This window comes from Bufo gargarizans, chromosome 3 (genome assembly GCF_014858855.1).
Source record: "Bufo gargarizans isolate SCDJY-AF-19 chromosome 3, ASM1485885v1, whole genome shotgun sequence".
Taxonomy (NCBI): Eukaryota; Metazoa; Chordata; class Amphibia; order Anura; family Bufonidae; genus Bufo; species Bufo gargarizans.
In genome coordinates, this window is record NC_058082.1 from 255592990 (window position 1) to 255616989 (window position 24000).

A 24000-nucleotide genomic window follows, 5' to 3' on the forward strand; every position below is an offset into this window, starting at 1 on the left:
TGCCCCATACAGTATAACCTCTCCTTGAGGCTGCCCCATACAGTATAATGTCCCCTTGTGGCTGCCCCCATATAGTATAATGTCTCCTTGTGGCTGCCCCATACAGTATAACCTCTCCTTGTGGCTGCCCCATACAGTATAACCTTTCCTTGTGGCTGCCCCACACAGTATAACCTTTCCTTGTGGCTGCCACTGTCCCTATACAGTATAACAACTTGTGGCTGCCCCATACGGTATAACGTCTCCTTGTGGCTGCCCCATACAGTATAACCTCTCCTTGTGGCTGCCCCATACAGTATAACCTCTCCTTGTGGCTGCCCCATACAGTATAACCTCTCCTTGTGGCTGCCCCACACAGTATAACCTCTCCTTGTGGCTGCCCCACACAGTATAACGTCACGTCTCCTTCTGGCTGCCCCTGTCCCCATACAGTATAACGTCTCCTTGTGGCTGCCTCCATACAGTATAACTTCTCCTTGTGGCTGCCTCCATACAGTATAACTTCTCCTTCTGGCTGCCCCCACACAGTATAATGTCATTATGTCAACTTGTGTTTTTTTTTTCTTTTAAATGGGTATTTATTGCGCTATAGATCGTTTTTGCGATACATTTCTTAATAACGTTATCGTTTTTTATATCGCCCAACCCTAGTCTGAAGGAGGTGTGATCTGAGGCAGGGGGTTGTCTGATGGGAGTCTGATGGAGGTGGGGGAAGATCTGTGGCTGAACAAGGGACAAAGGCGGGGACAGTTATGAAGGAAGAGGCAGGGGCAGTCGCAGGGACAGTGAAATCTGGGTGAACCCCTCTGGGTTTAGCTTGGCTGCCATTAATGCCAAATAAAGAACTAAATATGTAACATTCTGAACTTCAAAATTAGACTGTACTATTAATAATATATAGTGCAGGCGCCATTTTGTGTTGCAAAAATACAGCACTCTAGATTTTTTTTTAATTGAAGCGCAATTTATGTAACTTACCCCTAAGTCAGTTATATGTTTGACCAAATACAGCAGTCAAATGTTTAAGTTGAGAATTTTGTATGGCCCGCGAATGATGCTACAAATATCCAAATGGCCCTAGGCAGCAAATATAGGGATAATGCACTGCATTTTAAAATCAGAATATTGTCTGTTATATTCCCCTTGTGCGACCGTTAAGTGGTTAAAAAAAAGTTTTAAAAAAATCACCTTTATTAAATAAAAATTAACAGCGATAATGAGCAATCAAAAAGCGTAATTTACTCCAAAATGATACCAATGAAACATACAAGTCGTCCCGCAAAAATCAAGCCCTCACACAACTCCATAGAAAGAAAAATAAAAAAGTTATAGGTCTTGGGATGCAGCAATGCAAAAAAAAAAAGAATTTCCTTTAAAAATAAAAATAAAAATAAAAAATAGATGTATTTGGTATCATCGTAATCGTACTGACCCAGAAAATAAAGATATGCTATTTATACCGGAAAATGAACGCTGCAAAATTTATAACGGAAAAATGCAGGGTCAGTATTGCTGTTTTCCCCATTTCCATTCCAGAAAGAGTTCATAAAAGTTAATCAAAGTTATGTGTACCCCAAAAGGGCGCCATTAAAAACTTTTCCTGCAAACAACAAGCCTTCATACGGCTATATAGACTTAAAAATAAAAAAAAGTTATAGCTCTTGGAAGGCGACGATGAAAAAAAGGAAGAAAAACGCTTGGTCAGTAAGGCCCAAAACAGGCTGGTCACTTAGGGGTTAAATATATGTTATTCCTGACTTCAGTTGTACAGAGGTGGTGTTATCGGTGAGTGATGGCATTCTCTGTGTAAGGGCTCATGTACACGGCCGTTCCTTGCATTGGGGACCACAATTTGCGATCCCCAATGCATGGGCAACATCCGTGCGGCTGCCGCAGATGGATCCAGACCCATTTAACTTGAATGGGTCCATGATCCGTCCGCACTGCAAAAAAATAGATGTTCTATTTTTTTGCCATGTGGAGGCAAGGAGAGAAACCCCACGTAAGCACTCCTTAGTGATTCTGTGGGGTTCCGTGCCTTTGTTCCGCACCACACCTTCTGGATTGTAGACCCATTTAAGTGAATGGGTCCACATCCGTGATGCAATGCACAAACGTCTGGGGCCAGTATATTGCGGACCCGCTGTTTGCGGGCCGCAATACGGGCCCTGCCGGCACATGTTTGCGTGCGTGAGCCCTAAGGGTGTATACATAGATAGCTGTTAGTCACTGATAGTTGTACACAGAAGAGGTGTTACCAGTGATCAATGGTATTCTCTGTGTAAGTGTGTATACACAGATAGCTGTCAGTCACCGATACCTGTACACAGGGGAAGTGTTACCAGTGATTGATAGCATTCTGTGTGTGTATACACAGATAGTTGTACACAGGGCAGGTGTTATCAGTGATTGATAGCATTCTCTGTGTAAGTGTAAATACATAGATAGCTGTCAGTCACCGATACCTGTACACAGGGGAAGTGTTACCAGTGATTGATAGCATTCTGTGTGTGTATACACAGATAGTTGTACACAGGGCAGGTGTTACCAGTGATTGATAGCATTCTCTGTGTAAGTGTAAATACATAGATAGCTGTCAGTCACTGATAGCTGTACACAGGGCAGGTGTTATCAGTGATTGATAGCATTCTCTGTGTAAGTGTAAATACATAGATAGCTGTCAGTCACTGATCGTTGTATACAGAGGAGGTGTTACCAGTGATTGATAGCATTCTCTATGTAAGTGTGTGTATACATAGATAGCTGTCAGTCACTAATACCTGTACACGGGGAGGTGTTACCAGTGATTGATAGCATTCTCTATGCAAGTGTGTGTATACATAGATAGCTGTCAGTCACTAATACCTGTACACGGGGAGGTGTTACCAGTGATTGATAGTATTCTGTTTGTGTGTGTGTATACACAGATAGCTGTACACAGGGGTGGTGTTATCAATGATTCATAGCATTCTCTGTGTAAGGGTGTATACATAGATTGCTGTCAGTCATTAATAACTGTACAAGGGGGTGGTCTTAAGTTCATAAAAAGACATATACATTATCCCCACAGGATAGGGGATAACTATCAGATCAGTGGGGGTCCTGCCGCTGGGGCCCCCACCAATCACAAGAATGGGGGCCCCATAACCTGTGGAGCCCCCCCTGAAATGGATAGACAGGCCAGTCAGAAATGTGCACTGCCACTCCATTCATTTCTATGGGAGTGCCGGAGATAGCCTAGTACAGCATAGAAATGAATGGAGCAGCGGTGCGCATTTTTGACCAGCCGCTCTGTCCATTTCACGGGGGTCCACATGGTATGGGACCCCGTTCTTATGATTTGTAGGGGTCCCAGTGACAGGACCGATCTGATAGTCTTTAAATTATTTTTTTTCCCCAAACCGTTATTGCTGTTCATTATTTTAAAAAATATAAGGTTGCTTTTCTACACTTTCTTGTTTTAGTGCAGTTTTTTTGCACCTGCATTTTTTGTGGTACCACACGAGCTCCAGATGTTAGCTGAAGGTCTATTGGGAATATGAAGCTCAATTAGGTGGTGTTTTTGTCTTTCTTGCTACTTTTAATAGCATGCTGTAGCTCTTGCCCTTTCTTCAGGTGTTTTATCATCACCTTCTCTATAGAGAAAAACGCCATGAAGAAAGTGCTAGTGGTAAGACATTGTATGCAAAAAATATATATAATAAACTCCACAAAAACTGCAGGTGGCCAGAAAATTTGTGTTTGTGAAAAAGTGTCACATTTAAAAAAAAAAAAAAAAATTACTGGTAAAAAATGCCTGAGCCAAATTAAATGTGTGTAAGGACTTTCAAAAAAATTTTCCCGCAATATTAGATAACACATACATACTATAATGAACTCTAGATACACGTGATTTCTATGTACAATATATCAATACTACAACTGGATAAAATACTGACAAAAAAAAATAAGTGTTTTATTCTTACCCAAACTTGGACCTAATGAAGGCTGACAGTCCAAAGACCTAACTAGGTGTGTAATTTTAGTTTTTCTTGCTTTCCTCTTTTGACTTCCCACAAGAGGTTCCTGTGCGGCAGTGGGCTCTGGAATGGGAGGAACAGGATTGGAATTGCTCCTTGGTGGATTATCGGTGGTGTTCTGGTCTTCTACTATGGCTGGACCAAAAACAAAATACAAGTATTATGTAAAATAATATATCTACAGTACTATGATAACTCATAACTAAGGTGGTTGATGGATAAAAGCATTCCATACATCTAGAAAAAGGTCATACATCTAGTAACTAGCAGCTATATCATATAAACAGAATATCTCCAAAGTAAGGCTACTTTCACATTAGCGTTTTTTGCGGATCCGTCATGAATCTGCAAAAATGCTTCCGTTACCATTATACAACTGTATGCATCCGCCATGAACGGATCCGGTTGTATTATGTCTTGTAAAGCCAAGACGGATCCGTCATGAACATCATTGAAAGTCAACGGGGGACGGATGTGTTTTCTATTGTGTCAGAGAAAATGGATCCGTCCCCATTGACTTACATTGTGTGCCAGGATGAATCCGTCTTGCTCCGCACCAGATCATGGACAGAATAACGCTGCTTGCAGCATTATTCTGTCCACGATGGGAGAGCAACCAAACGGAACTGAATAAATTTTGGTGCATTCCGTTTTGTTCAGTTTTGTCCCCATTGACAATGAACGGGGACAAAACTGAAGTGTTTTCATCCGATATTGAGATTCTATGACAGATCTCAATAACGGAATTGAAACGCTAATGTGAAAGTAGCCCAAGAAAACAATTACTCATATTTAGTATAAATAATCACTAACTCCAAATTGTTTTTAGGCAGTATTCCACATAAGTGTATTAAACACAGATACATACATATGTTTTATTTGATTTTGTCAAGACAGATGACAGAAGTCCAGCAAGAAGTATAGCAAAAGACAGACACGGTGGGACAAAATGGGGATAAAATGGAATTGGTAGCTTTAGGAAGCCCCTCCAGTTTTTGTAAATAGTTTTTAAAAGTCTTCCCCAGTTGTTGAAAGATATAGTAGTGGTCAATAAGATGACCTCAATACAGCTAGTGACGGTAACTACAGATCACCCATATGATGCAGGCCAAAAATGGACACCTAAAGTTGCCCATACACTTTTAAATAGCTGTTACTTGAATGCTCATTTGCTATAGGCTGTATTACACTTGCCAATATTTCGGCCGATAATCACTGTGTTGGTGTGAACACTCGTTAGCGATCATCTTGCAGTGTAATACTGCCGCCAATTCAGATTTTTAAGCATGCTTAAAACCACTACTAGGCAGTATGGGGACAAGCGACCGCTGCATGTAATAGAAGCAGTCTCCTCCGCTAGCTAGCAAGTGATTGCTTTACTCTCCAGACTCCACTGGCTTATCTCCCGGGAAAACAAAGGGATCGGATTGTGACATTCACGGCACCCAATTGTTCTCTCCTAGGACATTATCTGTTGAGGAGAGTCAGGAGCTTGTCAAAGGGCTCTTTCAGACGAGAGTGTCCCTTGTGGGAATCATGCTCCGTGTAAGAGAGGGATTGTGTGGTTTGGACTACAGAAGCACATGGCATTATTATTATTATTATTATTATTTTTATAGCGCCTTCATTCCATGGCGCTGTACATATGAAAAGGGGTATACATACATAATACAGACAATTGCACTAAGCATAAACAAGACGAGTTACAAACTGGTACGGAGGAGAGAGGGCCCTGCCCGTGAGGGCTTACAATCTACATGGTATGGGAGAAGGACACAATAGGGGAGGGTAAAGCTGGTCATGGCGGTATAGCAGGGTCACTGGTTGTAGGCTTGTCTGAAGAGGTGGGTTTTTAGGTTTCTTTTGAAGGATTCCACTGTAGGTGAGAGTCTGATATGTTGGGGTAGCGAGTTACAGAGTGTGGGGGATGCACGGGAGAAATCTTGGAAGCGATTGTGGGAAGAGGCGATAAGAGGAGAGGAGAGAAGGAGGTCTTGTGAGTATCGGAGATTGCGTGTGGGGGTGTATCGGAAAAGTAGCTCAGAGATGTAGGGAGGGGACATGTTGTGGACGGCCTTGTATGTATTTGTTAGTATTTTGAACTGAATTCGCTGGGCAATGGGGAGCCAGTGGAGTAACAGGGTGAGAGGTAGAATAGTTGGGCAGCAGAGTTGAGGATGGATTGGACGGGTGCGAGAGTGCTAGATGGAAGGCCACAGAGGAGAATGTTGCAGTAGTCTAGGCGGGAGATGATGAGGGCATGTACAAGCATTTTTTCACAGATTCAAAGTTGAGGAAAGCACGGATGCGGGAGATGTATTTGAGTTGGAGAAGGCAGGTGGTGGAAAGAGCTTGGATGTGAGGTCGGAAGGAGAGGGCAGAATCCAAGGTCACTCCAAGGCATAGGACTTTGTTGACCGGGGAGAATGTGCAGCCATTGATTGTGATAGATAGGTCTGTTGGGTGGACGTTGAGCAGGATGGGGGAAAGATGATGAATTCTGTTTTATCCATGTTAAGTTTTAGAAAGCGAGAGGAGAAGAAGGAGGATATAGAAGATAGATATTGTGGGATTCTGGATAATAAGGTGGTGATGTCTGGACCAGAGAGGTAGATTTGTGTGTTGTCAGCATAAGAGTGATACTGAAAGCCATGGGACTCTATGAGATGTCCCAGGCCAAAAGTGTAAATAGAGAAGAGCAGGGGTCCTAGGACAGAGCCTTGCGGGACACCAACAGAGAGGGAATAAGACAAGAAGGTTGTGTGAGAGTGGGAGACGCTAAACATCGGGTCTATAAGGTATGATGTGATCCAGGAAAGGGCCAGGTCAGTGAAGCCAAGAGATGAGAGAGTTTGCAACAGAAGGGAGTGGTCGACAGTGTCAAAGGCAGAGGACAGGTCAAGGAGAAGGGGGACAGCGTAATGTTTTTTGGTTTTGTCTGTTAGTAGGTCAGTTAGGGTCAGAAGCCAGATTGTAGTCGGTCAAAGAGGGAGCAGGAGGAGAGATGAGAGGACAGTTCAGAGTGGACATGTTGTTCAAGTAGCTTTGAGGCATACGGAGGAAGTGATATGGGGCGATAACTGGACAAAGAAGATGGGTTTTTGAGGATGTGTATATTGGTAGCATACTTAAAAGCAGAGGGGAAGACACCAGAGGTTAGTGATAGGTTGAAGAGATGAGTTAGGGCTGGCATAAACACTGTAGTGAGGTTAGGGATGAGGTGGGATGGGATTGGGTCAAGTGCACAGGTGGTCAGATGAGATCTGGAGAGTAGAGTGGAGTTTTTCTTCTGTAATGGTGGAGAAGCGGGGTTTGGAAGAAAAGGACTGAGCAGTTGTGTAGAGGGTCTGTGGGGACTAAAGCTTTCTCTGATGTTGACTATCTTTTGTTTGAAGTATGTGGCAAAGTCCTCAGCTGAGATGAGAGGAGAGGGTGGGGGCGCTGGGGGACGGAGAAGGGAGTTAAGTGTTAAAAAGTTGTTTAGGGCTGTGGGCCAGGGAAGATATGAGAGATGAGAAGTAGGCCAGTTTTGCATCAGCGAGTGAGGATTTGAATAGGAGGAGGGATTGCTTGTATCCGGTGAATTGATCTTTAGATCTTTAGTCATTTTCATGATTGATAATGCTGTGCACTTCTGTAGCCCAGACCATACAATCCCCCTCTTAAACGGAGCATGATTCACCCCAAGGGACACGCTTGTGTGAAAGAGCCCATACACATAAGGCTACTTTCACACTAGCGTTTTTACTGGATCCGGCAGGGTTCAGCAAAAAACGCTTCTGTTACTGATAATACAACCATCTGCATCTGTTTCAAACAGATCCGGTTGTATTATCTTTAACATAGCCAAGACAGATCCGTCATGAACTCCACTGAAAGTCAATGAAGGACGGATCCATTTTCTATTGTGGCAGAAAAAAAAACTGATCCGTCCGCATTGACTTGCATTTGGGTCATGACACATTCCATGACAGAAAGAAAACTGCAACATGCTGTGGTTTGCTCTCCGTTATGAGAATGCAACCAAATGGAACAGAATGCATTTTGGAGCACTCCGTTCTGTTCAGTTAAGTTTTGTCCCCATTGACTATCTTTGTCCCTATGACGGATCTCAATACCGGACAATAGAAACGGCATAGTGCTGGTACAAGCACCACAACCCTTTTAAGCAGCGGATCACGAGAGTTGGACTCAATATTATGCCAATGGACAACCCCTTTAAGAAGCTTGGTAACATCTAGTAGTCTGAAAGGAAGATAATTGTTAACTTCTCTCACAGTAATTAACATAAAATAAAACTAAGACCTCATGCAAACTATAGTATTTTTGGTCTGCGTCTGATCCGGAATTTTTGTGGATCGCACATAAACCCATTAATTTCTTTGGGGCTGCAAAAAATTTCTGCATCCGTGCCACAAATGATAGAACATGTCCTATTTTTGTCTGGTTTGTGGAGAAGAATAGGGATTTCTACAATTTTGCAAAATGCACACAGCTGGTATCTGTATTTTGCGGATCCACAGTTTGCAGACCACAAAATGGATATGGAAGAGCAGCATGTTGTCTTTAGATGGTGGTTTAGAACATCTTCAACCACTTCATACCATTAGGGTGGTAAGGTGGGGGAGGGTGTTAAATAATTGAGGGCGCTTGTTCTAGAGATAGGTTTGGGTGCTATATCTATGGCATATCCTGCATACCTTTATCTGATGTGCTTTGTTTCTCCTTTTTTTGCTTGTATTTGCTTACAATTTTGTGAAACAGATTCTTCTTCTGTGACTGTAGAGCACCTGCTATACAAGGACAACATAAGATCACTGTTATAGTGTGCTCGTCACTTCATCTAATGCTACAGTCTATATGCTATAGAAACTAATTTATATAGGGTGCATTAGCTTTACAGTTTCTTCTACTTGTACTCAGCATTCACTTACAGTACATCATGTTGCCTGTAGCACTATTCCACCATGTGAAAATATTGTAAATCTGATGGTCCTATTATAAGTGAGATCTGTGCCAAAATGGGTCAATTTGATTATAAAGGACATGAGAGGACATAAGTGTGAAGAGAGCCTTACTGTGTACCCAGCAACAGCCATGTGCGCCGCTCTGCACCTAGACAATGAATACGGCAGCAGCCCCTGCTGGGTTTACCTACATGCACCTAGACAACGAATACCGCAGCAGCCCCTGCTGGGTTCACCTACATGCACCTAGACAACGAATACCGCAGCAGCCCCTGCTGGGTTCACCTACATGCACCTAGACAACGAATACCGCAGCAGCCCCTGCTGGGTTCACCTACATGCACCTAGACAACGAATACCGCAGCAGCCCCTGCTGGGTTCACCTACATGCACCTAGACAACAAATACCGCAGCAGCCCCTGCTGGGTTCACCTACATGCACCTAGACAACAAATACCGCAGCAGCCCCTGCTGGGTTCACCTACATGCACCTAGACAACAAATACCGCAGCAGCCCCTGCTGGGTTCACCTACATGCACCTAGACAACGAATACCGCAGCAGCCCCTCCTGGGTTCACCTACATGCACCTAGACAACGAATACCGCAGCAGCCCCTGCTGGGTTCACCTACATGCACCTAGACAACGAATACCGCAGCAGCCCCTGCTGGGTTCACCTACATGCACCTAGACAACGAATACTGCAGCAGCCCCTGCTGGGTTCACCTACATGCACCTAGACAACAAATACCGCAGCAGCCCCTGCTGGGTTCACCTACATGCACCTAGACAACGAATACCGCAGCAGCCCCTGCTGGGTTCACCTACATGCACCTAGACAACGAATACCGCAGCAGCCCCTGCTGGGTTCATCTACATACTGCATGTGAGTATCTCAGCCCACTGGGATTCAAAATAAAGTGTAAAAAAGGAATTGATGCAAGTTATTCTCTGAAGAGGGAGCGGCACACTTCATAAACATGCTCGGGATATCAGAGGGGTCTTACAGGACACGCAAACAAGCTAGGGCCTATTCACATAAGTGATTCATGTCTCTGTTCTGTCCGACTTTAGAACTGACAGCACATTATAATATCAATGCGTCAATTCACATGTCCGATTTTCTGCAGCATGTGCTTTTTGGTCCGTTTTTTCAAGCTAGACTCTCCCATTTCAAGTCAATAGGTCTGCAAAAAAAAAAAAATGGACAGCACATGGACACCATCTGTGTGTGGTCTGTTTTTCAAAGATGAATGCTAGGAGATAGATGCAAAAAAATAGATGACATACTGATGCCATATGGACAGAGAAACCAGATACACAATCAAGGCAATAGTGATTCCACATGGAAAATTATCAGATTCTAGTGAACATAACAGAGAAGATTTACAGCGCTCATCTGAATAAGCTGAAAACCAATTATTTACCATTCCCTCAGCTTCTAAACAGGCATTAATAACAGCTTAAAAACATGACATTTCAGGTACCTTTGTTTGCTTTCTGTTCCTCATCTTGCCCATTTTTGGGCTTCTTCTTCTTCCTCTGGAATGAAGCATTTTTGCGATCAAATGTAACGGGACTATACTGAGGAAGACTATTGAATTTCTTCTCAAATTCTTCTTCCAACTTTGCCAAGCTACAAAAAAAGCAGAGTTAGTCCCTAAAAGTTCAATCCAGATAAAACATGTAGCGGGTGACTAGTTTATTATGATCAATAGGACACTTTATAAAAACTAGTTATTATGCAGTGTAAGCCCGCAGCTGGAAAAGTACTGGAGGGAGTGTACGTGTAATTCAGATTTCCAACCTGGGTGAGACAGGAAAACCCAGGAAAGGTTCCTCAGTGAACCTAGATTTTGGTAACTGACTTTTCTAGGCCCGAAGATTACTTCCCTTCTAAGAGAAAGAAAGCCGTCTCTGTAGGGCCACCTAGTAAAGGTAGCTAACCTACAGTCAATGCTGACCCTTAAACACACCTTGGAACATGACTAAGTATATTAGCTAAATCAAGAGCCTTCTCCAAAAGGAGACTTATCTAGACACAACTGCTTTGAGGTTCCTGCCAGAACGCACATTTTCTCCATGTGGAGAGCGTCACAACAGGTGTAGGGAGAATTAGAGGCCAGGCAATGTTCCTGGGGAAAAGGGATATGCAGATTAGCTCCACAACCGATGTTGGGGGAGAATTAGATGCCAGGCAATGTTCCTGGGGAAAAGGGATATGCAGATTAGCTCCACAACCGATGTTGGGGGAGAATTAGATGCCAGGCAATGTTCCTGGGGAAAAGGGATATGCAGATTAGCTCCACAACCGATGTTGGGGAAGAATTAGAGGCCAGGCAATGTTCCTGGGGAAAAGGGATATGCAGATTAGCTCCACAACCGATGTTGGGGGAGAATTAGAGGCCAGGCAATGTTCCTGGGGAAAAGGGATATGCAGATTAACTCCATAACCGATGTTGGGGGAGAATTAGAGGCCAGGCAATGTTCCTGGGGAAAAGGGATATGCAGATTAGCTCCACAACCGATGTTAGGGGAGAATTAGAAGCCAGGCAATGTTCCTGAGGAAAAGGGATATGCAGATTAATTCTCCCCCAACATCGGTTGTGGAGCTAGAGGCCAGGCAATGTTCCTGGGGAAAAGTGATATGCAGATTAGCTCCACAACCGATGTTGGGGGAGAATTAGAGGCCAGGCAATGTTCCTGGGGAAAAGGAATATGCAGATTAGCTCCACAACCGATGTTGGGGGAGAATTAGAAGCCAGGCAATGTTCCTGGGGAAAAGGGATATGCAGATTTGCTCTTTTCCAAGAGAAAGACTAGTCTAAAGTCAATGTCTGACCCTATACCAGGACTTGCAATCTGACTGGTATTAGCCTGATTAAGGGTTGGGCACTGACTACAGGGTAGCTATAATGGTATCTATTATTTTACCAGACAAAACAGTGCCTGCACAACTTTGTTGGCACTTTTTATTTATGACTAAACAAAGCCGAGTTTGTGGACTTTTAAACTCGTGAAGACTGTGAATTAACATTTCCAAGCATGCCCCAACATGTACAGGTCCCTCAGACTTCCAAGAAGCATCAGCAACCACCAGATTGTATTTAATAAGACATACTTGGTAAACGGTTTGCAGCAGGATGTGAGTGCATCTGTGAATAGCTGGAGAGCAGTAAATGGAGTGTGGACCATAGGACAGCAAAAAGGGACGGAACATGACAACTGTGCTGCTACTGCGTGCTGGAGCTACTGGAGGATCATTAGACTCATAAACGGAAACATCTATCAACTTCATATTCTCTTAATGAGGGGCCATGTCAGATCTCAACACTGGACATGAAGATGGGCAGAGGGTGGAATTTAGTAGGTTATCATAATAAACTGGGTATTGTCACGATACCAAAATTTTTATACCATGAAAAAGTATTGCCATACTCGACACCATTCCATACCACACGAAAAAAATAAAACCACCAAAAAATCTGCGTGCATTCCGCATTTTATGGAACGTCCGGCCCATAATAGAACAGTCCTATCCTATTTTTTGGGAGGACAAGACGACTTAAAAAAGTGGCGAATCGCACAGTTTTTATTATTCTTATTTTTTTCTGTTACGGCATTCACCGCATAGATTTTTTAAAATATTTTAATAGTTCGGACTTTTCGGATGTGGCGATATGTAATATGTTTAGTTTTATATTGTTTATATATTTTCTATGTAAAATTGGGAAAGGGGTGTTTATTTTTTAATTTTTTATAAACTTTTTATTTAATAACTATTTCCCCCCTTAAGGGCTAGCACCTGGGATCTTTTCATCCCTTGTCCGATTCACCCTAATAGAGCTTTATTAGGGTGAATAGTACTTTACACTCTCCCTTCTGCCCTGTGCTTACCATGACAGCCAGGGCTTCAGTAGCATCCTGGCTGCCATGGTAACCGATCGGAGTCCCGCGATTACATTGCTGGGGCTCTGATCAGAACTGCCACTGCACCACCAATGTAGAGGGCAGAGGGGACCCTGTGGCCACTGCCACCAAAGATTATAATACTGGGGCGGTTGGGGGGGGCACACTGCGCCACCAATGAAGAGGGCGGAGGGGACCCTGTGGCCACTGCCACCATTGATTATAAATCTTGGGGGGCGTTGGGCACACTGTGCCACCAATGAAGATAATTAACGTTTAATACAGATACAGGAGGCAGGTGCCGCACCTGAGGGGTTAATTGACACCGATATCGCAGCTCCATGTCATAGAGGCCGAGTGCCGGCTATGTGATTCTGCCACTGGCACCCGCCTCCTGTATCTGTATTAAATGTTAATTTATCTTCATTGGTGGCGCAGTGGCCACAGCCCCTCCCCTCCTCTGCCCCTCTCTCCTCTCATTGGCAGCAGCGGCACAGGGGGGAGGGAGAGACTGCTTCCGCCTCCCCTGTGCTGCTGAGGGAACATGGCGTGTGCCAAGAGCAGCACGTGCCTAGTATCAGTAAAAGGCAAATCCCAGTATCGAATTGATAACGGTACAAAAGTATCGATAATTCGATACCCGGTGCAACCCTACTGGGTACTAGGCATTAGTTTAAAAGTATGAGACTGGCACTCAATTATGGGGGTCATATAGAATGTGGCAATTTATTACAACAATTAATAAGATCACACTTAAAAGGATATATAAAAACTACAATCTCACACAGTAAATAATAAAGTCAATAATATTAATTGTTGTAATAAGTTGCCACATTCTATATGACTCACATAATTGAGTGCCAGTCTCATACCATTTGTTTCCAATTGCTCTTTATACTGATTGGGTGATCAGTTGCAGACTAGAGCACCAGTTCCAAGTTGTTAAGGAGGTGAGCTATCCACTTCAGTGCCATTATATTAGTTTAAAAGTGTCCCTGCGCTTTCCAATAAGTTTTGACATTTACACATATCAAACGTTTTGATTTGTGGGGGCCCGAGTGCTGAGATCCCCAATGATTACAAGAATGAGGAGAAACAAACGCTCACACAGAGCACAGTCTCCTCACTGCTAAAGACAAGTTCAACAGAAAGTCTATTAGACTGGCTCCAGCCTGTCTTCTGCAGAGGGGATAGACTGCGTTCTACAGGAGCAGTGGGGATCGCGGCGCTTTTACAGTGGCATACAAAGGTTTGGACACCCCTGGTCAAAATTTGTGTTGTTATGAACAGTTAAACAAGTTGAAGATGAAATGATCCCCAAAAGGCAGGATGACACACACTTTTCAACATTTTATTCAATATTAGTGTATTATTTTGGTTTTGTGCAATCTCAGAGTGAAAAAGAAAAGGAGTAACTTGCAAAAGTATGGGAACCCAAGGTGATATGGGCACTTAGATAACTTTGACTGAGGTCTCAGACTTTAGATAGCCTGTTAGGGTTAAGGCTTGTTCACAATCATTGTTAGGAAAGGCCAGGTGATGCAAATTTTAAAGCTTTAAAAATACTCAGACTCCTCTAACTTTGTCCCAAAAAACAGAAGCCATGAGCTCTTCTAAACAGCTGCCTAACATGCCTGAAAGGCCCACATAGCAGGAGAAGGCCATAAGAAGATAGCAAAGCGTTTTCAGGTTGCATTTTCCTCAGGTCGAAATGTAATTAAGAATTGGCAGGTAACAGGAACAGGGTCAAGAGAAGGTCTGAAAGACCAAGAAAAATTTCAGACACAGATGCCCATAGGATTGCTAGAAAGGCAAATCTGAATCCCCGCTAGACTGCAAAAGACCTTCATGAAGCTTTAGCAGACTCTAGAGTTGTGGTACATTGTTCAACTGTTCAGCGACACCTGCACAAATATGGCCTTCATGGAAGAGTTATTAGAAGAAAACCTCTCCTGCGTCCTCACCACAAAATTCAGCATCAGAAGTTTGCAAAAGAACATCTAAACAAGCCTGATGCATTTTGGAAATTCTGTGGATCGATAAGGTTAAAATAGAACTCTATGGCCACAGTGAGAAAAGGTATGTTTGGAGAAAAAAAAGGCACAGAATTTCATGAAAAGAACACCTATCCAACCATTAAGCATGGGGGTGGATCAATCATGCTTTGGGGTTGTGCTGCAGCCAATGGCACGGGGAACATTTCACGGGTGGAGAGAAATGTGGATTCAATGAAATTCCAGCAAATTCTGGAAGTAAACATAACACCAAGTGTAAAGCCGAAATTAAAAAGAGGAAGGCTTTTACAAATGGAGAATGATCCTAAACACACCTCAAAATCCACCATAGACTACCTGAAAAGGCTCAAGCTGAAGGTTTTTCCATGGCCTACACAGTCTCCTGATCTGAACATCATTGAAAATCTGTGGATAGACCTCAAAAGAGCAGTGCATGCAAGACTGCCCAGGAATCTCACAGAACTGGAAGACTCGTGCAAGGAAGAATGGATGAATTGAAAGACTCTTCGCTGGCTACAAAAAGCATTTACAAGCTGTGATACTTGCCAAAGGGGATGCTACTCGGTACTAACCATGCAGGGTGCCCAAATGTTTTGCTTTGGTCCTTTTCCTTTTTTGAAAATGTAAAAGATGAAAATAAAAAAATTGTTTTTACAAAGGGAATGTGTCATCTTTAACTGTATGTCTTCTGGAGATCATTTCACCTTCAACGTGCTTAACTGTTTACAGTAACAGTCATTTTGACCAGGAGTGCCAAAACTTTTGTATACCGTATATGTCTCTATGGCACATCACAAGTGTTTTTTAAGTACAGGTACACTTTAAATGGGTGGGTCACTTTCTGGCTGCTGTTGACCAATGTGTAAGTAATAGCAATATATGGCACTTACCAATATACCCTTTGTTGATATTCTGCGCCCTTTTCCTATACTTCATAAGCAGTGTCCTCTCGTTCGGCAAAACTTCGGTGCTGTTCACATACAAGTCCTGTCTGTAAGATGGCCCCTGATGGAGACTCATGTGACCAGACATCACTCAGCCTCCCCCATTGTAACAATGCACCTGAACAAGAGGCAGATGCAGAGTATCTGAGTGGAGGAGACATCATATGGAGGTGATTTGTCTGGTCACACGACCCTCCATCAGCAGCCATTCTATGGACAAGACCTCCATGGGCACAGCACAAAAGACTTGGCGAACAGGGAGGAATATCTTATCAAATATAGAAAATGCCACAGAATATCAGCAAAGGTTACAAACACATAGGGGGATATTGATCAAACCTGGTTTAAAGGAAAACTGGCGTAGTTCCCCATAGCAACCAATCAGATTCCACCTTTCATTTTCTAAAAGGAGCACTGAAAAATCAAAAGGTGGAATCTGATTGGTTGCTATGGGCAACTACGCCAGTTTTTCCTTTAAACCAGGTTTAATAAATAATAAATAAATCCCCCACTGCTCAACAGTAGCAAGAAAATGGTCAACCCTTTAAGCATTAAAATTACACTATAAGGCCTCCTGCACACGAACGTATGGGCCTCGTGGCCGTGCTGCAGCCCGCATTTTGCACGAACACTGACCGTGGGGCAGCCGCAGCAGATCGTTGACCCATTCACTTTAATGGGTCCGCGATCAGGCCGACCTGTTCTATCTTTTTGCGGGACGGAAGTACGCCCCGCAAAAAAAAATAATGTCCTATTCTTGTCCGTTTTAGGCATTGTTACAATGGATTCACAAAAAAAAAAAAAAAAATGATTGCATACGGATGTCTAAGGCCCCATGCACACAATCGTTGCGTGTTTTGCGGTCCGCAAATTGCGTATCCGCAAAACACCGTCGGCGTGTTTTGCGGACCCATCTTTTGCAGCCCCACTGAAGTGAATGGGTCCGCATCCAAGCGACAAATACTGCGGGCTCGGATGCAGACCAAAACAACGGTCGTGTGCATGAGGCCTAATACAGTTAAATAAAATGTGTAAAATGTGTAAGAACTACAGTCATCTTAATAGATGCAGAACACATACAAATGAAGACTATATGAAACACAAAGATTGTCCTCTAGTTTTAAAGGCAAATTCATGATATGGTGATCAGAAATAACTTACAAAAAGGTAGAAGTCAGCATTAGCAATGTATGTGGTCTGGTTTATTTGAGTTTAAAGAGGACCTTTCATCAGGCTAGCTCTAGTCTAATTATTATCCTACCTTATAGGGCGGCCCCCACTGGTACATTTTTTTTTTCTTTTCTACAGAACCCCCTGTTCATCCTCTGTTTGCCTCATATATTTTGGTGCCTTATATTATAATGAGGCGACTCTGTTATATAACTAGGCGGAGACTTGTATTTTCCCTGGGAGTGGTTATCTTCTCCCTGGCTGTGAGCGCATCTAATCAGAACGCCCCTCTTATAGCCTGGGAGAATGTGCTCAAGGATATCTACACGCTCAAGTTCTCGCGATTCTCGTGAGAACTTGAGCTCATTCTCCCTGGCTAAGAGAGGGGCGTTCTGATTAGATGCGCTCACAGCCGCCCTATAAGGTAGGATAATAATTAGACTAGAGCTAGCCTGATGAAAGGTCCTCTTTAAGGATAGTGTCACGCACAGATTTATTTATTTTTTCAAAAAAGCTACAGCTTTTGTGGTGGTTTAGGAGCCAAAGAAAGAAGTAAATTCAAAACGAATGAAAAGAAAGGACTTGTGCTTCTCCTTGTTGCTGGATCCACTTCTGGCTTTGGCTAAAAAATGTCACCAATTATTTTTTGACAGATGGCACACAGGACCGATTAATTTCTATGTACACATCTGCATTTTTCATGGATCCGTGTGCCAGATCCACAAATCTCAGCGAGGTCCTATTCCTGTCCATATTTGTGGAAAGGAATAGCATTTTCTACTGATGAAGTGAGAAAAAAAATGAAATGCACTTAGAAGACTTTTGCAGACTGAAAATAAGACACAGCTGTGTGTATGAGGGAAAACGTTATAGACTTTGAAGGGCTTCTGTCAACAGATTTGTAAGGAGAAGTGACAGGAGAGGGAGCGGCAGTTGCAGAGAGCACTGAGCCTCTAGGTGTAACGGCGACACCCCTGTTGCTCCTAGAGGCTCATTTGCATATATTAAAACATCATTTTTCTGAGCAGTGCAGATACATATGAACATGGGACCAACACAGATGTCTTCAGCTGCCAAGCGCACATGTAACAGGTCAGCCAGTTTCATAGGTACAAATCTGCTGACAGATGTCCTTTAACCGCTACAGGACCGCCGTACGCAGGATTGCGTCCTGCCGGCAGCCCTGCTCTTCTGGGTGGACGCATATACGCGTCCTCCCGCGAGAGCCGAGATTTCCTGTGAACGCGCGCACACAGGCGCGCGCGCTCACAGGAACGGAAGGGAAGCGAGTGGACCTCCAGCCTGCCAGCGGCGATCGCTCGCTGGCAGGCTGGAGATGTGATTTTTTTTTAACCCCTAACAGGTATATTAGACGCTGTTTTGATAACAGCGCCTAATATACCTGCTACCTGGTCCTCTGGTGGTCCCTTTTGTTTGGATCGACCACCAGAGGACTCAGGCAGCTCACTAAAGTAGCACCAAACACCACTACACTACACTACACCCCCCCCCCCCCCGTCACTTATTAACCCTTTATGAACCACTGATCACCCCTGATCACCCCCCTGTCATTGATCACCCCCCTGTAAGGCTCCATTCAGACGTCCGTATGATTTTTACGGATCCACTGATACATGGATCGGATCCGCAAAACGCATACGGACGCCTGAATGGAGCCTTACAGGGGGGTGATCAATGACAAGGGGGCGATCACCCATATAGACTTCCTGATCACTTCCCTGTCATTGATTACCCCCGTCATTGATCACCCCCCTGTAAGGCTCCATTCAGACGTCCGTATGATTTTTACGGATCCACGGACACATGAATCGGATCCGCAAAACACATACGGACGTCTGAATGCAGCCTTACAGGGGGGTGATCAATGACAAGCGGGTGATCACCCATATTGACTTCCTGATCACTTCCCTGTCATTGATCACCCCCCTGTCAGGCTCCATTCAGACGTCCGTATGATTTTTACGGATCCATGGATACATGGATCGGATCCGCAAAACACATACGGACGTCTGAATGGAGCCTTACAGGGGGGAGATCAATGACAGGGGGGTGATCACCTCACTCCCTGATCAGTGTATATGAGGAACTCGCCATGCCCCTCACGGAATACCTTGGGGTGTCTTCTTTCCAAAATGGGGTAACTTGTGGCGTAGTTATACTGCCCTGGCATTCTAGGGGCCCAAATGCGTGAGAAGTACTTTGCAATCAAAATGTGTAAAAAATGGCCTGCGAAATCCGAAAGGTGCACTTTGGAATATGTGCCCCTTTGCCCACCTTGGCTGCAAAAAAGTGTCACACATCTGGTATCGCTGAGAAGTTGGGGAATGTGTTTTGGGGTGTCATTTTACATATACCCATGCTGGGTGAGAAATATCTCGGCAAAAGACAACTTTTCCCATTTTTTTATACAAAGTTGGCATTTGACCTGGATGGTGGAATATGAGACTTTGTAAGAAAAAAAAAAAACATCATTTTCCGCTAACTTGTGACAAAAAATAAAAAGTTCTATGAACTCACTATGCCCATCAGTGAATACCTTAGGGTGTCTACTTTCCAAAATGGGGTCATTTGTGGGGTGTTTGTACTGTCTGGGCATTGTAGAACCTCAGGAAACATGACAGGTGCTCAGAAAGTCAGAGCTGCTTCAAAAAGCGGAAATTCACATTTTTGTACCATAGTTTGTAAATGCTATAACTTTTACCCAAACCATTTTTTTTTTTTTATCAAAGACATGTAGAACAATAAATTTAGCGAAAAATTTATATATGGATGTCGTTTTTTTCCCAAAATTTTACAGCTGAAAGTGAAAAATGTCATTTTTTTGCAAAAAAATTGTTAAATTTTGATTAATAACAAAAAAAGTAAAAATGTCAGCAGCAATGAAATACCACCAAATGAAAGCTCTATTAGTGAGAAGAAAAGGAGGTAAAATTCATTTGGGTGGTATGTTGCATGACCGAGCAATAAACGGTGAAAGTAGTGTAGTGCAGAAGTGTAAAAAGTGGCCTGGTCATTAAGGGGGTTTCAGCTAGCGGGGTTGAAGTGGTTAAAGGGGTTGTCCGGGTTCAGAGCTGAACCCGGACATACCTCCATTTTCACCCCGGCAGCCCCCCTGACTTGAGCATCGGAGCAGTTCAGTTCATTTTTAGGAGTTCCGGAGACCAACCGGGGTTCTCCATGGGGCTGCCAGGAAGCCTGGAGACGTCACCGGCACTGATGGGCGGGCTTTAGCCCTTCCCTAGCCAGTAAAATGGCTAGGGCAGCACAAAAGCCTGCCCATCAGTGCCGGTGACGTCACTGAACACACAGCCGGGTGGAAGCTTCCGCCTGGCAGTGTGTTATGATAAACAAAAGAGTCCGTGCCCTGCGCGATCTAGCGCAGGTCAAGGGAGCGCATCGGAGCTAGAGATGCTCCGATGCTAGCCTCAGGTGGGCTGCCTGGGTGAAAATAAGGGTATGTCCGGTTTTCAGCTCTGAACCCGGACAACCCCTTTAAGGGATATGGGATTTTTCAAAGCTTCAGTATAAAGTCAACTTGTCTAAGGCAAAACATTTCTATAAATTATAATTACAAAGTGTACATACCCAACATTTCCTTCCTCCTTTGTTTTTGTCTTCTTTAGTTTTTTATTATTTCCATTTTGACTAATGGTCCAGGTGTCATCATTCCAACTGCCTTCATGATCGGATGAACTACCTTTCCCTAGGTTCCTCTTCCCTAAAAAACGATTCGAGAAATTTAGAACAAATTTTTAAAAAAGAAAACACGATACTCAATGGTAGCCGATAGGATTGTGTGTTCTAGGAACATTTTTCTGAATATTAAAGGAAATCTGTAACACTGAACTTGGTGTCTGAGCTGCAGGCAGCATGTTATAGAGCAGGAGGAGCTGAGCAGATTGATATATAGTTTTACAGGAAAAGATTTAGTAAAACGTGTATTTCATTCATTTACGGTATATTCCTGCTCATTCTGGAGGCGGTCCTATCAGTGATTGACGGCTATCCCTGTTTACACAGTCATTGAGGGAAGGCTGTCAGTCACTGATAGGACTGAATCCTTCACTTCAAATCCCAGAATGAGCAGGAATTCAAATGCAAGTTATAATGAACCTTTTACCACAAAACTACCTGCTACCTGCAGATTATTTAGAATTTTCATGATGACTGGTTTCTTTTCATTGCATTTTTAGCTCTGCAAATTATTTCATGTTTATAGCAAATGGAATCTCATATAACTTAACTCCAAACAACAGTTTAGACCAGGCATGCTCAACCTGCGGCCCTCCAGCTGTTGCAAAACTACAACTCCCAGCATGTCCGAACAGCCTACAGCAGGGCATTGTGGGAGTTGTGGTTTTAAAAGGGCAGCAGGTTGAGCATGCCTGGTTAAGACCATGTGGCGAAGTTAGTATACTTTTGGCTTCTTCTGGAGTGAAACTGTGTCTTTCTTATCTTTTAAGATCATTTGATTGATTAGCACAATTATCATATATTATATGACTAAGCACCGATCAAAAAAATGAGGATATAGTTACAGAATACCACATGGGCACCAATAAATAAATACTAACTCTGTTATATAACTAGGCGGAGACTTGTATTTTCCCTGGGAGTTGTTATCTTCTCCCTGGCTGTGAGCGCATCTAATCAGAACGTCCCTCTTATAGCCAGGGAGAATGTGCTCAAGGATGTCTACACGCTCAAGTTCTCGCGAAATATTTTTACATCTGACCTCAGTTCAGACACCCAATGTTAATCTGACCTCAGCTCACAGCGCAATCAGACCCTCAATTAGGGATGAGCGAATCAAATTCGGATGAAACATCCAAAGTCGTTTCGCATAAAACTTTGTTTCAATACTGTACGATAGGAGTTCGGGAAATGTTTTTTTAAATAATTTCAAAATAATAACTTCGGATCATCGGAGACAATTTATTATAATACTGTATGGAGTGCTCACTCCGTACAGTATTGAAACAAAGTTTTATGCAAATTGACTTTGGATGTTTCATCCAAAGTCGATTCGCTCATCCCTGCCCTCAATGTTAATCAGGCCTCAGAACAAATCCCCAAATGTTATTAAGTCCTCCAATCAGACCTCCATATTAATAAGTTCCCCAATCAGGCCTCAGATCAGACCTCTATGTGGATGACCCTCAATCAAACCTCCATGTGAATGACCCCCAATCAGACCTTAGATCAGACCTCCATGTGAATGACAATGTACAATGTTATGGGGGTAATCTGCTGCTGACACACTTGGGGTTCATTCACACATCTGCAAAATGGATCCGGATCCGTTCCGCAGTGTTGCGGAACAGATCCAGACCTATTCATTTTCAATGGGGCCGGAAGAGATGCGGACAGCACACTGTGTGCTGTCCGCATCCGCATTTCCGTTCCGCAAAAATAGAACATGTCCTATTCTTGTCCGCAGACAAGGACAAGAAAAGGCATTTCTATTAAAGTGCGCAAAGTGCAGAACACACATGGCCTGTGTCCGTGTTTTGCGGATTCGCAATTTGCGGATGTGTGAATTGACCCTTATGGGAAAGGGGATCTGCCACTGACACAATGTTATGGGAGGGGGATCTGCAGTTGACACAAGTTTATGGGGGTAATCTGCTGCTGACATAATGTTATCACCCGCTCCAGCTGGCCGGTCCTTATCACCCAGCACCCGCCAGGCTCTCCCTCTTCAGGTAACACATGTGGATAGATGTCGGGTACATCTCAGGCTGCTGTTCCTATGCAGCACAGCCTCCGATGTACCGAACATTTTTTTTTTCTGTACTTAGACGCACTAACTTCCCCCCCACCCCCATTTTAGCATGAAAAAAAAGTGTTTTTCATAGAAAAAAAAAAAAAGGATATGTGTTACTATCTTTTTTAACCTCCAGATTTTGTACACAAACAGTAGGAGCAGCCAGGAGAAGCTAAAGAAGATAAACCATAAAACTGTAGATGGGTCAGAACCACGAACAGTGGGACCCATCCTAAAATCCACCAAAACAACTGGGAGGGCACTGTCTACCCCAATGAACGCAGAGAGAAAAAGATTTTACAGGTTACTGACAAAAAAATCCTACTTATTTGCTCGTGTCATTGGGGGACACAGGAGACTGTGGTATGTTCGAAAGCAGTCCGAGAATGGGGGAACAAAACACTTTGGCACAACTTTTAAAGCTGGTTGCAGAGCTCAGCAGCTGGGGTGATGCCAAGTGGGGCATTCAATAAAAAAGGACAGACAGTGGAAAGAGAAAAAGGGAGGAAGAGTCATACCGGCTGAAGAAGGCTGAGAGACCAAGAGGTCAGGGCGGAGAACAAACAGAACTCAGAGCATGCCCTAAGCTGAGAGTCAAACAGACTGCCCCCACAGGAACCTGCTGAATGGAGGAGACCAAACAAACAGGCCACCAACCAGAGAAAGGACTGTAGTACAGATTGTGAAGTGGAGTGACTGCAAGGTGACCCAGATGGTCTAGCCCTCAGGGAAGAATCCACTTGCCAGAGAGGAACTCTCGGTACAAATTCCAGGACCAACCTCTGCTGAAGAAAAATATAAACTTGGAATAGAAAGAACAAGAGCAGAAAAAATCATCATGCACTAGTAAGATGAATATGGGAAAGGGATGAACCAAAACCATAGAAAGGAGTATGCAGTAGGGATCCAGGAGACAACGGTTCCTGCATGGGACGAGAGTCCTCCTTGACAAAACAGCCACCAGGCAGACCACCAGAGATAGGAGTGCTGGAGATGGCACCTCTATAGGATTGCAGAATGGATTGCACACTAGTGGGCTGTGGGATAATTGTCCAGAATGAATAGTGCTGGGCGCACAAAAAAACAAGAACATTGGAAGATGAAAAAGTCAGATGGTCCAAGTAAACTGGAGAACAAACCAAGCAGGCCAAACCAGAGGATTGCTATGACTTTGGCAAACAGCCTGGG

General features: G+C 43.6%; 1 protein-coding gene across 7 annotated transcripts in view; it reads right to left on the minus strand.

The window, feature by feature from the left end:
- Positions 1–24000, minus strand: part of BBX (BBX high mobility group box domain containing) — an 82173-nt gene that overhangs the window by 10397 nt on the left and 47776 nt on the right. For 5 of the 7 annotated variants that reach the window (XM_044285029.1, XM_044285027.1, XM_044285033.1 and 2 more), the window contains 4 exons: positions 20631–20763; positions 10474–10622; positions 8720–8812; positions 3966–4154 (listed from right to left, as the gene is read on the minus strand). In XM_044285029.1, coding sequence (XP_044140964.1) covers positions 3966–4154; positions 8720–8812; positions 10474–10622; positions 20631–20763 — 564 coding nt within the window. The remainder of the gene's footprint in view (positions 1–3965; positions 4155–8719; positions 8813–10473; positions 10623–20630; positions 20764–24000) is intronic. The other 2 variants (XM_044285028.1, XM_044285030.1) reach the window with 2 other exon arrangements.